Source organism: Trichoplax adhaerens, genomic scaffold (assembly GCF_000150275.1).
Source record: "Trichoplax adhaerens TRIADscaffold_27 genomic scaffold, whole genome shotgun sequence".
Classification (NCBI taxonomy): Eukaryota; Metazoa; Placozoa; class Uniplacotomia; order Trichoplacea; family Trichoplacidae; genus Trichoplax; species Trichoplax adhaerens.
In genome coordinates this window covers 108120-122212 of record NW_002060968.1, presented here as the reverse complement: position 1 = coordinate 122212, position 14093 = coordinate 108120, and the positions used below count along the sequence as shown (strand labels likewise).

The 14093-nt window shown below is 34.7% G+C and overlaps 2 protein-coding genes across 2 annotated transcripts; both read left to right on the top strand.

Moving 5' to 3' along the window:
- Positions 1-577: 577 nt before the first annotated feature.
- On the top strand, positions 578-2668 carry TRIADDRAFT_61699 (uncharacterized protein; the record flags this gene model as incomplete). The annotated part of the gene is made up of 5 exons (XM_002117665.1): positions 578-689; positions 1009-1136; positions 1446-1643; positions 1771-1852; positions 2652-2668. The coding sequence occupies 5 exons, from the start codon at positions 578-580 to the stop codon at positions 2666-2668; spliced, it is 537 nt and encodes a 178-aa protein (XP_002117701.1).
- A 2802-nt stretch (positions 2669-5470) lies between these two features.
- TRIADDRAFT_936 (uncharacterized protein) lies at positions 5471-9416 on the top strand (the record flags this gene model as incomplete). Its single annotated transcript, XM_002117664.1, has 13 exons — positions 5471-5770; positions 6059-6113; positions 6489-6787; positions 6854-7113; positions 7258-7417; positions 7620-7832; positions 8020-8105; positions 8233-8449; positions 8546-8619; positions 8692-8810; positions 8917-8988; positions 9073-9203; positions 9273-9416. Coding segments are annotated over 13 exons (2130 nt in total), but the record flags the coding sequence as incomplete, so codon positions are not given.
- Between the last annotated feature and the right edge of the window lie 4677 nt (positions 9417-14093).

Sequence of the window (14093 nt, the reverse complement as noted above, 5' to 3'; positions counted from 1 at the left end):
TCGCTAAGAAAGAATTTTAAACAGAACTACTGCCGAAATCGTTCCATTGCATTTTAGCACCTTGTAGGAGTATAAAATTATCAGGCCCATTAGTTCTATTATTTGCATTGGTGTTTTAATTTACACTATTGAGCGGATTATATTGTTACAAAGAAATTTCAAATACATTTTTCCCTAAAATCGTTTAACTATCATAGTGTTTATAAAGTATTGAAATATCAGCACTTTAACAGGAAGTTTACAACGGTGCATCCACGGCAAATTGAAGAAAAAATGCGTTCTCATCTTCATAAAAATCGTAAGTAGCTCATGAATCTTTTAATAGAAAGCTGTGTGTATAATAAGCACTCTATTTTGGCTGTTATTAATTAAAGATACGGTATCTATTTTCACTTTACTCCTTTATTTCCATGACATTACTTCCTTTTACTTGATCTCATGCTTGCTTAATTGTATTAACAATAATTGATATAAATGCGCCGCTAATCGGAATAGTTTTGGCTAATGGCCAAGTAAGATCAATGAAATATTTATCTTTACAGATCTTCTACGCAATAATGAATTCGCGTACCGGAGTATGGATGGCTATATAAGTAAAAGTGATCAAGCATTCGTTATTGGAAATAGGGCTGGTTATTTAGGTGAATCAGATACAAATCTACCTCAAGTTTCTCTCAATCCTGATATTGGTAAGTTGATCATTTCTACTAGCATAAATGAGTAAAAGCGCTTCAATTATGGTATCATCAGGAAATTAAGATTAGAGCTCGGGAATATGGAGAGGTGCTCCACGATTGTAGTCTGTATTTTTATACTTGATTCTGCATAATCGTATTATGAACTACTGTTGCTTCGATGAAAAGTCTACGCTAGCATACTTTACGTTTATTCTTTGATCATGATTCAGTCAATACCTAAGCTAGAGCATATCAATCGTGCAATACAATACGAATAGAAGACTGATTCTTATCGATTTTATGCTTTTAAATTCCTATCATATTATTCTAGGACATTTCACGATGCTACGTAGCGCTATAAGCATTATTTGGATATTGCATATGGTTGATAGAAAGCCATCTTCTTTATTATGCCTTCAGCAGCGACAAAATCCATATTATTACGATTTGGTATTTGTGGTAAGCATAGCATAAGATATGCCAGTAAATTTATTTCTGATAGCGATGGTTGGTAGAGAAAATCAACTAGTGATAGAGATGAACATGAACTTGCTATTGACAACTTTATCAATCCGTGATTTGAGGATTAATGGCTAGTCTATGTTAAAATTCTTAATTATTAAACTAAGTAGGATTTACTTGCTGAATGATAGGAATATTCACATCTACAAGTATAGTTATATTCGTACTTAACATGGCTTTTTTACTAGAATTTTACAGGTTGAAAGAAGCTAATGACAATAATGCATTTTATCTGTTATGTTGCAGGATTTACTACTGAGAGACAGCGCCAAGGCAATCCCTAACCATTACAACTCGACGGCTCTAAAAGAAAAAATTCGTCACATCGAAAAGAAAATTCCCCCCACATTCATATGCAGCTATAATTTCGAATTTGTCGACTCCGACGATTCTTTCGTGTTGATAAATTATAAAACACGTCATCAAAAAAACTATCCTGCCTTGGTTTGTTTCAGCCAAGGAAAAATTTTCATTCAAGACAAAAAGAAAATGAAATATATTCCACCTGAATGTAAAATCGATATAGTGGCAATTTGATTCAAGTTTGGAGCATCATACGTTTATTCGTTAGAAAATCATTTCAATTGAGACTTTGGTTTTATCCCTAAAGTATCATATGCATGCACTACAAGCAGATCAAGTATACGATAGAGGTAAAATACTATCAATATGAATTGTAATTTCAACTTACTTTTTTTGCAATGAATAATTTTTTAACCCCATTTTGCATATGTGCTTTACTAATGGCCACAAAGGGCGCATTTTACTTCATCATCAATACGCTTATGAAGGCATAGATGATATCATTATAGTCATTAAGCTGGCGATTGCAGGTAGTTTTAATCTATAGATAATTTGTTTTTAAGTTATCTGATGCTGCTACTCAATTAGCTTTGCATGTTAGACATTTTTCAATGCTTACATACGTAGATATAATTCTATTTAACAGACAAAATTTCCATTAAGCTGGCAATCGTCGACAGCTTTAATCTTATGAAAAGATCGCTTTAAGAGCTCTGATGTTCCTATAAAAATGATATTTGTAATTTAAACATTTTTTATTACTTATGGAGATAATGCTCTATTAAAGTGATAAAATGATTTGTGAGCGAAAGCTAAGCTAAGATTATTATTTTTGCATCATTTTCTTGCTACTTACTAAACTATGGTTATTGAAGTAAAAAGTCTATGCACCTATATTCTAGTAGTCTATAGTGTAATTAAGATTTAATTTTCTTGTTCAATCGATTGATTTGATTGTATAATGGACAACAATCGTTCGTGTAGATGCAACTTGTAAGTGAGTATAAGGTTCTACGCTAGGTCGGCAATTTTATACAAACCTTGATGTCGTAATATTTGAATTTATGTGACAGTAAAGAGGCTATAAATCACTTTTATGTTTATTTTATTTTCCGCTTTTGTATTTCATTTCAATAACGTCTTACTTAGGTGCACTTGGTAAATAGGTTGTTCTTCTTATTGATAACGGATACTGCTTATGCCGCATAAATTGGATCATTTACTCTATGATGCGATACAAGAATAATAATAAAGATAAACAAAGATAAGAATACATCATTATCCTTTTAGAATTCTTACGTGGTTTATTATAAATTGGTTGTGTAGCATGAACAAGGTGCATAACGGTATGAATCAGTAATGAGATGATTATTTTATTGTCCAAATTATAATCATGAAGTTGGAGTTTGGATGATATTAAGATGCATACCACAGCGCATACATTAGAATTATTGGATCATGTAAATGAATCTTAAAATTGAATATAATTTGCTGATCGATTATTTTCGATCTACAGAGTGGCGTAGCTCAGTTGTACGCATATCATGAAATAAATAAATAAATAAGTTGATGATTACTTATTATTATTGTAGTGACGAAATCGTAACAACAAAGTGTGATTTACATGATAACATGATGAGAACTATAGTGATGGAAATTAGATGATGGAATTATTGGATCAAGTAAAGTGAATCTTGAAATTGAATGCAGTTTGCTGATTGATTATTTTTAGTCTACTACGCGGGGTAAAGAAGGCGCATGATGATGAGATGAATAAATACAGTAAAGAGATGATTGTAATTTTTAATGCCGAATTGTAATTATGATATGTGATCTGCATATCATGACGCATATTAGACGATAGAGATATTGGATCATGTAAAATAAATGTGGAAATTAAGTGCAGTTTACTGATTGATTATTTTTAATCGACTGTGTGGCATAATGATGAGATGAATAAAGAAATAAAATGATGATCACTTCAGTGTCGAAATTGAATCCTAAAATGTGATTTGGATGATATCATAGTGGATGCCACAGTGATAAAAATGAGACGATATAGATATTGGATCGGGTCAAATAAATGTAGAAATTAGATGCAATTTGTTAATTGATTATTTTGAATCGACCGTGTGGCAGAAAGAAGATGTAGTATGAGATGATTTAATTAAATAAATAAAATGATGATTATTTCAATGTCGAAATTGTAATTATGAAAGGTGATTTCTATGATGTCATAGTGGATGGTACAGTAATGAAAATGAGACGATCAGATATTGGATTAAGTAGAATAAATCTTGAAATTGAATATAGTATGCTGATTGATTATTTTTAATCTTCTGTGTAGCATAAAGATGGAATGAATAAACGAATAAATAAAATGATGATTACTTCAGTGCGGAAATTATAATCATGAAGCGTAATTTTTTATGATGTCATCGTGGATGCCACAGTGATGAAAAACAGACGGTAAAGATATTGGATCATGTCAAATGAAAGTGGAAATTAAATATCGTTTCCTGATTGATTTTTAATGCACTGTGTGGCATACAGGTGCATCATAAGATGAATCAACAAATTAAATGATGATTATTTCAGTATCCAAGTTATTATCATGAAATGTGATTTGCATGATATATCATAATGCATTCCATGGTGATGTGAACTGGAGGATAGACCTATTGGATCAATTGAAGTAAATCCTGAAATCGAGTGTCCTTTACGAATTGAATTAGCAATTTGCCTTCCATTTTATTAATTTCCCTTGATTCTTTTCAAGGGCTGGAAGGTAGCCAGTCGAAAATAACAGATTGCAATAGAGCGAAACCGACCGATGATCAATATCCAATGGGCTACCAAGCTCTCGAGTGCTTGTGTTGATATAAGTGCCTTTCTTATGGATTAGTCATAGGCTTAAAGATAGGATCGAAGGGTATTTAGATACGAGATGGTGGATGTCGCTTTAAATAACTTGTCGAGCACTTCCTCTGCTTTTTCCAAGACAGGAGCATCGAGAGTAAAAGATTCTGAAGAGTATCAACCCACCTGGTCGCCATGGTGATCGTAATCCTCCTCCTCCGAAGAAAGAGACGGACAGAAAACGGCTACTTCCAATACTCCAAATGTAGGCCTACTATTCTACTGGTCAAATCAACTGCAATGTATGTCTGAAATGAAACACTTGAGTGTCGAGTTTGCGGTCTACCATTGGTCCTGAAGATGAGCTGCTTGGTTGGTTTTATACAGTATAGTGTACAGTCTCAGTGATAACGTATTATAAATTGACCAGAAAAATGATCGGTCCCCACATTATTGGGTACCCAAAAGCTCTCCTTCTTTCCGATACTCAGCCTATTTATCTAGATCATTGATGTATTCTGTATCATCTTGTGCTGCTATTTAATACCTTACCCTCAACGTGATGTTGCCGAAGTAGAACCAGCCCGGTAGGTACTAGTTGAGTACTACATCAGACCTATCCGCGGTCCGATCCGGAACTGGTACCAGGGAACCGGTCCAGATCGATACGGATAGATAGACATACAGACGATCGAGTCGAGTGCCCTTTTATTGTCACCCTTGTAAGGTGTGATTTTGTTGTCAATATTGTATAGTGTTCAGGGTACTCTACCTTTAAACATACTCTAGAAGTCATACTAGTCATGCAATTGAACTGTTGACGACATCGGTTGACTCGACAACTTGCCTATTCCACCGAGTCGGCAAAGGGGTGACAACCAAAGAGCACCAGTCTCCAGGCCTAGCTGCACCATTGTCTTTCCGTCTGTACTGTACCGTAGCAGAGCGTCTGCAGTTATACAGCTAGCTTCCGAAGGTGCTCGAGCTTTGCATTCGGCGAAATTGCAACTGCAGGTGATAGGAGTCAAGGAAAAGTCACAGCAATTCATCCAGTTGTAGCCATGGAGAACAAGGAGGACACATTCGATGGGAAAATTCAGGAAGGAATGCTACCTGCTTCGGCAAATTGGTATTGCACTACTGTCAGCCAATGCACGGACAACGGAATATATGTTTTTGGAGGTAGAAACGATATTTATTTGTATCGGCTTCCACAACGAGATGATCGATTAGGACCAGCTCAATTTCAGTGGATTGGGATCATGTCGTTGCATACTGGTCGTATTACTTGTTTGCAACTTAGCCGAAATGGTGCTCAGCGTTTATGCGTTAGTGGTGGAGAAGACAAAAAAATTATTCTATGGGATATAGAATCACGCCATTTTATTGCAAAACATGAAAAACATCAGGTATACTTATGCAAAAGTCTAGCGAGATAGGGCAGTTGCAACGACTGCCTTATCTTCAACGAGTGGATAACCATCGATGAAAAAAGGATTGCCTGAATTTCTGCACAATAACAAATAGTCAATTTGATGTTTATTACACTATATGCACTTAAGCAGGCGTTCCATTGCATGGAATCTCCTTTAGTTGTTACAACGGTACATGGCTGGTAGTCGAATACTTGCAAGCGTTAAATATAAATAAAGTATTGTTCACTGCATCAACGTAAGGATTTTATCATTTTTCATTAGGCTAAAATCACATCCTTGTCTGTCTCAAAATCAACCAGCAAATGGATCATTTCAGGTATCGAAATACTCTTGTAAGGAAAATGATTAGCGTAATTAAGTTGGCTATTCAGCGCATATTGGCAATGGGGTCAGAGTTTACTCTTTGCAACGGCAAAGCCCTTTACCCTTTGTGCAAGTTGAGCTACCATACTTGCTCTGCAGCCAATTAAATCAACGCGGATTACTTCACTAACAGGATTGCAAATAAAGCACCATTCTTAGGATGTATTGCTGTTGTTCATTAGCTAACTAGTGTTGTCAGATTGAAACTTTAGCAAACTGCATTAACTAGCCTTGATGGCTTACATACTCGACTGATACCATCTTAAGTTACCTGTTATTTGCTTCATCTGCTTGGGTGCTAACGAATGGTTAATGTTATAATTAATAGGTGATGAAAAAGGTAATATTGTTTGCTGGGAATTAGCGGCGCAACGATTTATCATTGGTTCACTAAGAAAAGACTCAATTAGCTGTATTCAGTTGTCACCTCACGATCAGAGCGACTTTGCGTTAGGTTACAACGATGGAACTATCATCGTTGCTAACATTAATGCCGAAAGTGGGCACATTTCCCACAAGCTAGAACTGAAAGGACATCAAAGGCAAATCACTTGCTTAAATTGGTGCCCTGTGGTTGGAGATCATTTCGAAACCGGCTCAAATCGAGGTAACTTTTTATATTGTACGGTAAAATTCAGATCGTTGTAGACTGTGTAGGGAAGGTTGTCTTATTATGAACAAGTGATATTGAAGTTAATAACACATTATGAAATACTCTACTTTATTCATCTCACTGTAGACGTATTACTGGCCTCTGCTTCGAGAGATAGATTATTTCGGATATGGAATGTTTATAAGAGAGAAGTTATAACAGTTGTTAAAATGCCCAACAAAATTAATGGTGGCGCACGCAATTGGTCAAAGACGGTTGATTTAGAAAAGCAAGCAAAGAACTGGATAAGTCTGCTATGGTTACCTTGGAACTTGAATCATATTGTATCCAATTATCATACGTAAGTGTAACAATGCTTGCCTTTTTATTGTACTTATTGTCAAAATTTGAACCTTACCAAAATATTTGATAAATTATTTGGCACCTTTGCATGACACCTTTAAAATGGGTTTGATGACGGAATTAAATGCTTCAAATTCTTTAGAGGCAATGTGTTGCTATGGGACTTGACACATTATAAAAAGCCAAAGCATACTGTCTTTGACGATCAAGTGAATCATTGTCATACCAGACCAGTATTCAACATTTCTTACTATTCATCTGAACAACAGAACTATCTAGTAACGTTCTCATTAGACAGACAGGTGAGCTATAGGATTGATGTATCACTGCACATCAGAGATTACTCTATAGCCACTGGTTAATATTGAAATCAATGATCACGTTTTATTATTTAGTATATTCGAGATGGATCTGCTTTTACATTCTTAGACTCTTAATTTCATTACCGCGGCTAAACAACAATCTTCCCTTTAAAGTTATGCGGAATAATTGTATCTTTTTCAGATCATCTGTTGGGATGCAATTAAATTGCAGCCCATTTCTGTCCTACCAACCTTAGGTGGCTGGGCGCATTGCGTTCGAATAAGTCCACTGACGTCGTCTTTAATAGCTGGTGGTCTTGGCGATAATTGCATTATTACTTGGAAAGTATCAGATAAAGAAACATGCTACGACAGTCGCATACTATGGCAAGGCATAGACTCTAAAGTTACCGTGGTAAGCATTTCATTAGTTGCTAAACGAATGCGCTTAGCCAGAGTTGAATCTTTCTAGTGTTAACTATTAGCCTTTCTACGTACCTTCCATACCAATTATTGAAGCTAGATCGATTACAGTCCTTGTTATAAGTTAATTTTTTAAGGATGGACATGGATTTGATTGTACCGTCTAACATATTCAATAGATTAACTGGCATCCTGAAAAAGAAGGCTTGCTAGCCTTTGGGACTGATAAAGGCAAAGTTGGTATCTACAATATACTATCTCAAAGGTACATATCTGAATTGATATAACAAATAGATCAAATTGTTGTAGTTGTTGAAAATTGAATTTAGATGTTAATTAAATTAATTAATGCACTAATAAATACTATATAATTTCGTATTTCTGTATTGCAGTTCAAGTGCTTCTTGGTCATATCACAAGGGCACAGTGTACTCCTTAAGTTGGGGACCACAGTGTACTTTTAGCGACAAAGAATTGACATCATCCAGTACTAAATTAATGTTATATAGTGTTGGAGGAGATGGTATAGCTCTACAACATAATACGCAGCATATGGAAAGTCATGCTTCTAATATTAATGATATTATTGCCAAAACGAATGATATCCAGGTATTACACAGTTATTAAAATTTAATATTTTCTTTATTGAAAACTTTTCTTATTAATGAAACGTAATGTAATATCTTCAAAACGCAATGTCAATAGCAAAAATTTCCTTTAAGAAGCGAGTTAGCTTGGAAACCCGACTTGACTTTGTTAGCTATTGGCAATGATGATGGGTGAGTGAAATCTTAATTTTTGATCGATTTTAAAACTGACATTAATATAGGATGGATGTTGTATTTCGACAGATTAATCGAAATTTTTCAAGCGCCCAATCTCGAAAGCCTTTTAAAAATACAGTGCCAGAGTAGAATCGTAAACTGCTTGCAATGGCATCATCAACACTTTGCTAATGATGAACAACTTGGTTAGTAAATATTTGTCAGACTTACACAATTTAAGTGGTAATGATGAGGTGATGGTAATGCAGGAAGAGAAAATTTATTCTAGACTGTTTTATTCGTTAGAGCAAGACGTGACGTGTTGGTTGGCTTCCGGATCAAACTCTATGACCGTTTATATCCATGATATTAAACAATTACAACGTTAGTTAGCATTTCTGTGCTTTTGATATTGTTAAAAAGTGTTACTCACATTATATTTACTTTTGTGTTACTGCTGATATATAGTGCAATCATCGACTGTTGTAACAACAAGTTATAAACAGTTACGAGGTCATCAACATCGCGTTACTGACATCAGTTGGAGTCCTCACAACGCGTATCAAATTGCTACTGCGTCTTTTGATTGGTCGATTAAGGTTAATTCTCAAACATTTTCTATTCATTATGCTTGTGAGTAAGTGATAAAATTTTTGTTATACGTATAGGTCTGGGATATTACCAGTTGTCAAATTATCGCAAGTTACGTTAGCCACTTGGGAAGAATACTAACGGTCGCTTGGAGTTTTCGAGATCAGGATTTAATATATTCTGGTAGTCAGGATTACTCTGTGCATTTTTGGAAAGTTTCCAAACATAAAGGGGACAGAGTGTCAGCTTCAGGCTCTGGTAAGAATTGCGATTTCTCTGCTTGTAATTGATGTTAACTTGAGTATTCGGTAGAAACCTTTTTAATTGCTTTAACAGAGCAATCACAGTCTAGCAGCAAAAGCTCCAAAAAAAAGCGCAAAAGCACTAATAAATTCCCTGTCAAAGATGAAAACGTAACCATTGCCAAATGGGATAAGCCCGAACTTCCTGAAGTGCCAGTATTACCCAAAATTGAACAGTTACCAAATCGTTTACCTGAAGCATCTGTTGTTAACACAACAGAAACTCCGTCGATATCTGCAGACTGTACTAATAATGATTTACATTTGAGTGTCAAAGAAGAGCAAATGAAAAGTAAACAATTTTTTATTACTGTTGATAACGGGACTATACAGAGTGATTGTATTCATTTAGCTTTAACTACTGCATACACTTTATATTTTTGTTTTATTAGATTCTTCTGGAAAGAAGAAAAAAGGTAAACAAAGGTCCTTATTACCCTCGTGTGCAAATGCAGATTCCCGTCCAAAGATAATTCAACGCAATGAATGTGTTGAATTAGCTGAAATCATCAACGGTATCATTTCTTGCTTATCTGTGTTAGACTAGCTGCTGCAATGTAGCAGAAGGGCCGCTACTGATATCTCGTTGCTGTTATAGGTAAACATGTAGATACTGCCTTTGATAATTTTGAATCTGCACTCGGTGTCGCTCTCTTTTCGGATCGTCATACTGCTATGAGAGCCATTGACTTTGAACGTACGTAATGTACAAGATATACATATGTACTACGAATGTTAGCGATTGAACTGATACACATGGCAATTATTACAATTTAGTTAATGATTTTATGATCGTATCACATTTAGGAGAGAGGCATTTGTCATTGGGAAATGTGGAGCAATCACTTCAACTGAACATTTGGACTGGTGATATAGGCAATGCTCTCCACTTTGCAACTGAAAACGGCCAACTAACGGATTGGCTCGTTTCTATTAGCATTGCAGGTGAATTAGTTTGTTGCAAATAAGAATTTAATATTATTATGATCGAATAATTGCTACTTAATTATTTAGCTGATCGGAGATATGGTTTTTCTATCATAGGGGGTTACGATGTTTGGCTAGAAACTGCTAAGAATTATGCCAATCAACTCATGAGTAATGGCTATCCACAGAAAGCTGCGGTCTATTATTTAGCTTGCCATGAAACTTATCAAGCAGTAGATTGCTTCAAAGAAAATGGAATGTACAGGTTAATTTAATATTTGGTGTAACATCTGCTTGAATAGTCATTTTTTATAGATTCTTCAGAGACAGGACGTCATTAATTTTCTTTCCTTCAATTAGAGAAGCGATAGGCCTTGCCCAGTGTCGATTATCTTCTAATGATCCGGTAATATCAGATATTTATTTAGCCTGGGCCAGAAGTCTAGAGAAAGAATCACGTTTTGAGCAAGCTGCTAAATGGTTGGTAACACATTTGCCATATCTCAATATTAAGAACTTTTGCATAAATATACAAATTTAATTTAGTGTTATGCATTTGTGTTACGGCTAGTTATTTAGCCATAGGTTTACATTCGGAAGCCGTTAGTGCTTTAAGCAGAAGTAAAGAGCATACTGCTGCTATAGCCGCTGTTAAAGTTGCTCGACTGATGGGTGGAATACCAATATCCACTGCTTGGATTAAGACGTGTATCGATTCGTCATTGCAAGTCCTTTCAATTAATGATGCGTTATCATTATGTACAACAACGAACGAGCTAACGGTTAACAAACATATAATGGAATTATTAATTCATCGATATTTGTTTTAATAACATTCTTTCTCAGATTTCTTGGATTTTTATTATTTATTTCATTGTAGCCCTTCCAGTTAAATGCTATTGTATGGTATGAGTTAGTTAGTACTCTAGACCTAGAAGTAAAGCAATTGGATCACGAATTACTACATTCATCAAGTAGTAAGGACGCTGTAACTGACGATGATACACCACCTATTGCTAAAGGTGAGAATTATAATAATATAATGTTTAGTATTTGCTACCTGTACCTCTCACTCTGATGTAAATCATTTATTTAAAACATGATTTAGCAGCCTTGAACTATTTTAAGAAGAGTGACAAAAGCATTTATGCTCGAATAAGTACTAAAAAGTTGATCAATGGACCTATCTTCGTATCAATTTTGAAAAAGTGGATGTCACATATTGACTTTCATATGGATAAAGTTAAAGAGTATCAAATTGTTTTATCTGAACACGTAAGCAATTCGAATTGGAAATTAGGAAACTTGACTAACGTAAGTAATTCTTTTTGCAAGTTCTGACATTAGTTTGGATTTTAACCTGGCGGAATGTCTTAAATTTAAATCTTTAATCTCTCGTTTTGTTTTATCTTGCAGGTACTTTTATCTACTTCGTATCAGTTATCAATTTGTTTACTTTGTCTACTAGCATCAGATGGTGTTGGGGCACTCAGCTCTATTCAGAATATAGTTAAAACTTGTTTATCTTATGGAGCTTATGATATCATGGGAAATGCTTTGCTATCGTTTTTTCCTAGTGGTCCTCATTCTTTTCAGAATTACATAACCGTATACTTGATTGAGCAAAATAGCGAAGATTGTGTACCACTTCAATATTATTACTATTACATACTGCTTTGGTTGTGGTGGGCACTACCTAAATCAAGCGTACAATATAATACGAGTTTATTTCCTGTTACACAAGACGATACAACAGAATATAGGATGCCATCTGGTATTTCTCAGAATGTGGAAAATAATAGCAGTAATAAGGTAGATAATCGACAAGATGTTGCAATTCAGAGCTTGCTGCAGGACAGCAATAATAAAATAGGAGAGCAGCCAGTTGCTTTAGCAGTATCGCAACAATTAGATGTTAACAGTAATAATATTTTAACGATGGGAGAAATTATTCGAATATTATCAGATGCAATGGCAGCGTTGCTCGTCGAGTCTCGTGTAAATTATTTAAGCTGCCAATTTAAACTAGAGCAGGTTGCGATCGCTGTTGAACGGCATGAAAGTGCTCAAGGATTGGATTCCATTAAGCAAGCAGGTAAAACAAAACGAACGTTTGAGATCAAGCAGAGTATCAATGAAGAGGAGGATTCAAGTAGGAATTCAATTGCATCGGACATTGATATACGTGCAAGTACCAGTAAAGAAGGGATAAATAATGCACATTTATTGTCTCAAGTTGACGACAATTTGGAAGCTCAAGATGTTATCAAGAATCTTGATTCGCCTGAGGGATCAGATGGTACAGCTAACAAAAATGCTGTTGAAGATGCTAATAAGCTAAGTGAGTGTAGCGGTACTGCCGTAGATATATTAGTAGAGGAATTGAATGATCAAAAATCTGCAAATTATCATGAAGGCCTTCAAGAAATGTGTAAGATCCAGCATGACCCGGTCATCATACCACAAAAAGAAAGAATGGATCCTGAATTTGATGTGACATCAGATATCAAATACTTTTATCCATCTGTGACATTAGAATACTTAAAGTCAGAAGAACAAAATATTATGGAACAATTTGATTCCATAACTAAAATCATTAAGGTAAAAGAGATATTTTATTTGAGTAGTTTCATTAGTCATGATCAAATTATAGACCAATACCCTATTAATTGTTTTATTGCATGATTGTATCAAGCTCCAAATATATCACTAACGAATAAAATTACGCATTGCCTTATGCAGATGAATTATTTCCCTGATCCAATCGAATGCGCTTTAATTATATCTCATCTGTGTAAATTTTGGCCGGACGAAGAAGGAAAAAATTGTCTATCAGAAGTACGGGAAAAAATTTCCAAATGGGCTTTACCGAAATGCTATACAAAGGAGCACGTCTTTTATTTAAGAAAATATTCAAATATTAAGTAGATCAGTGAAATGCTTTAGTATTCAGTATATTTATATAAGTTATATGGTGCATGCGTTACTATAGATATGTTTGATGAGTGAGTGCTAAAGTTACAGGAAGATACGGTTAATTTGAAGATATATCGTATTGTAATAGAGGTCATGCTTACGATTTCATCCTGATATGCAATATAGGATCTTATATGGATTTAAAATTATATGAGTGTGTATATAAATTCTCAATTCATTGTTGACCGGCATATTCTAGCGACTTTTATGCGATGGTAATGCATGAAAATTGGTATAATTTATTTTTGATACTTTGTAACAATTGATGTACACTCAACAGCGAATTCTAGATGATAAAAAGAATACAATTAATGGACCCCTAGCAGAGAGTTCTAGATGATAGAATTGATTTAATTCTATAATACCAAATAAATTAAATTGTTAAATGTTACGGAAGTAAGGATGCTAAGTCTAAGTCTTATTCAATAATTAGTACTGTAATTGTAAATCAGATGAACACTATTGCTGTATTCTAGGCTTTATTATACTGTAGCCTGTAGGCATTTATAGAATCTAGAAATACATATTTAGTTTCGATTGCCCTGAGATCACAAACCATTCTCAAAACTAAAGCTTCGTTTATCTGTTGATACCCCAATAGTTAGGGAATCACAATCACTTCATTTGCTTAGCCTCATTTGGATTAATTTAGTTGTATTGTTGAAGTGAAATGATTTGCGTAAATATGCTATA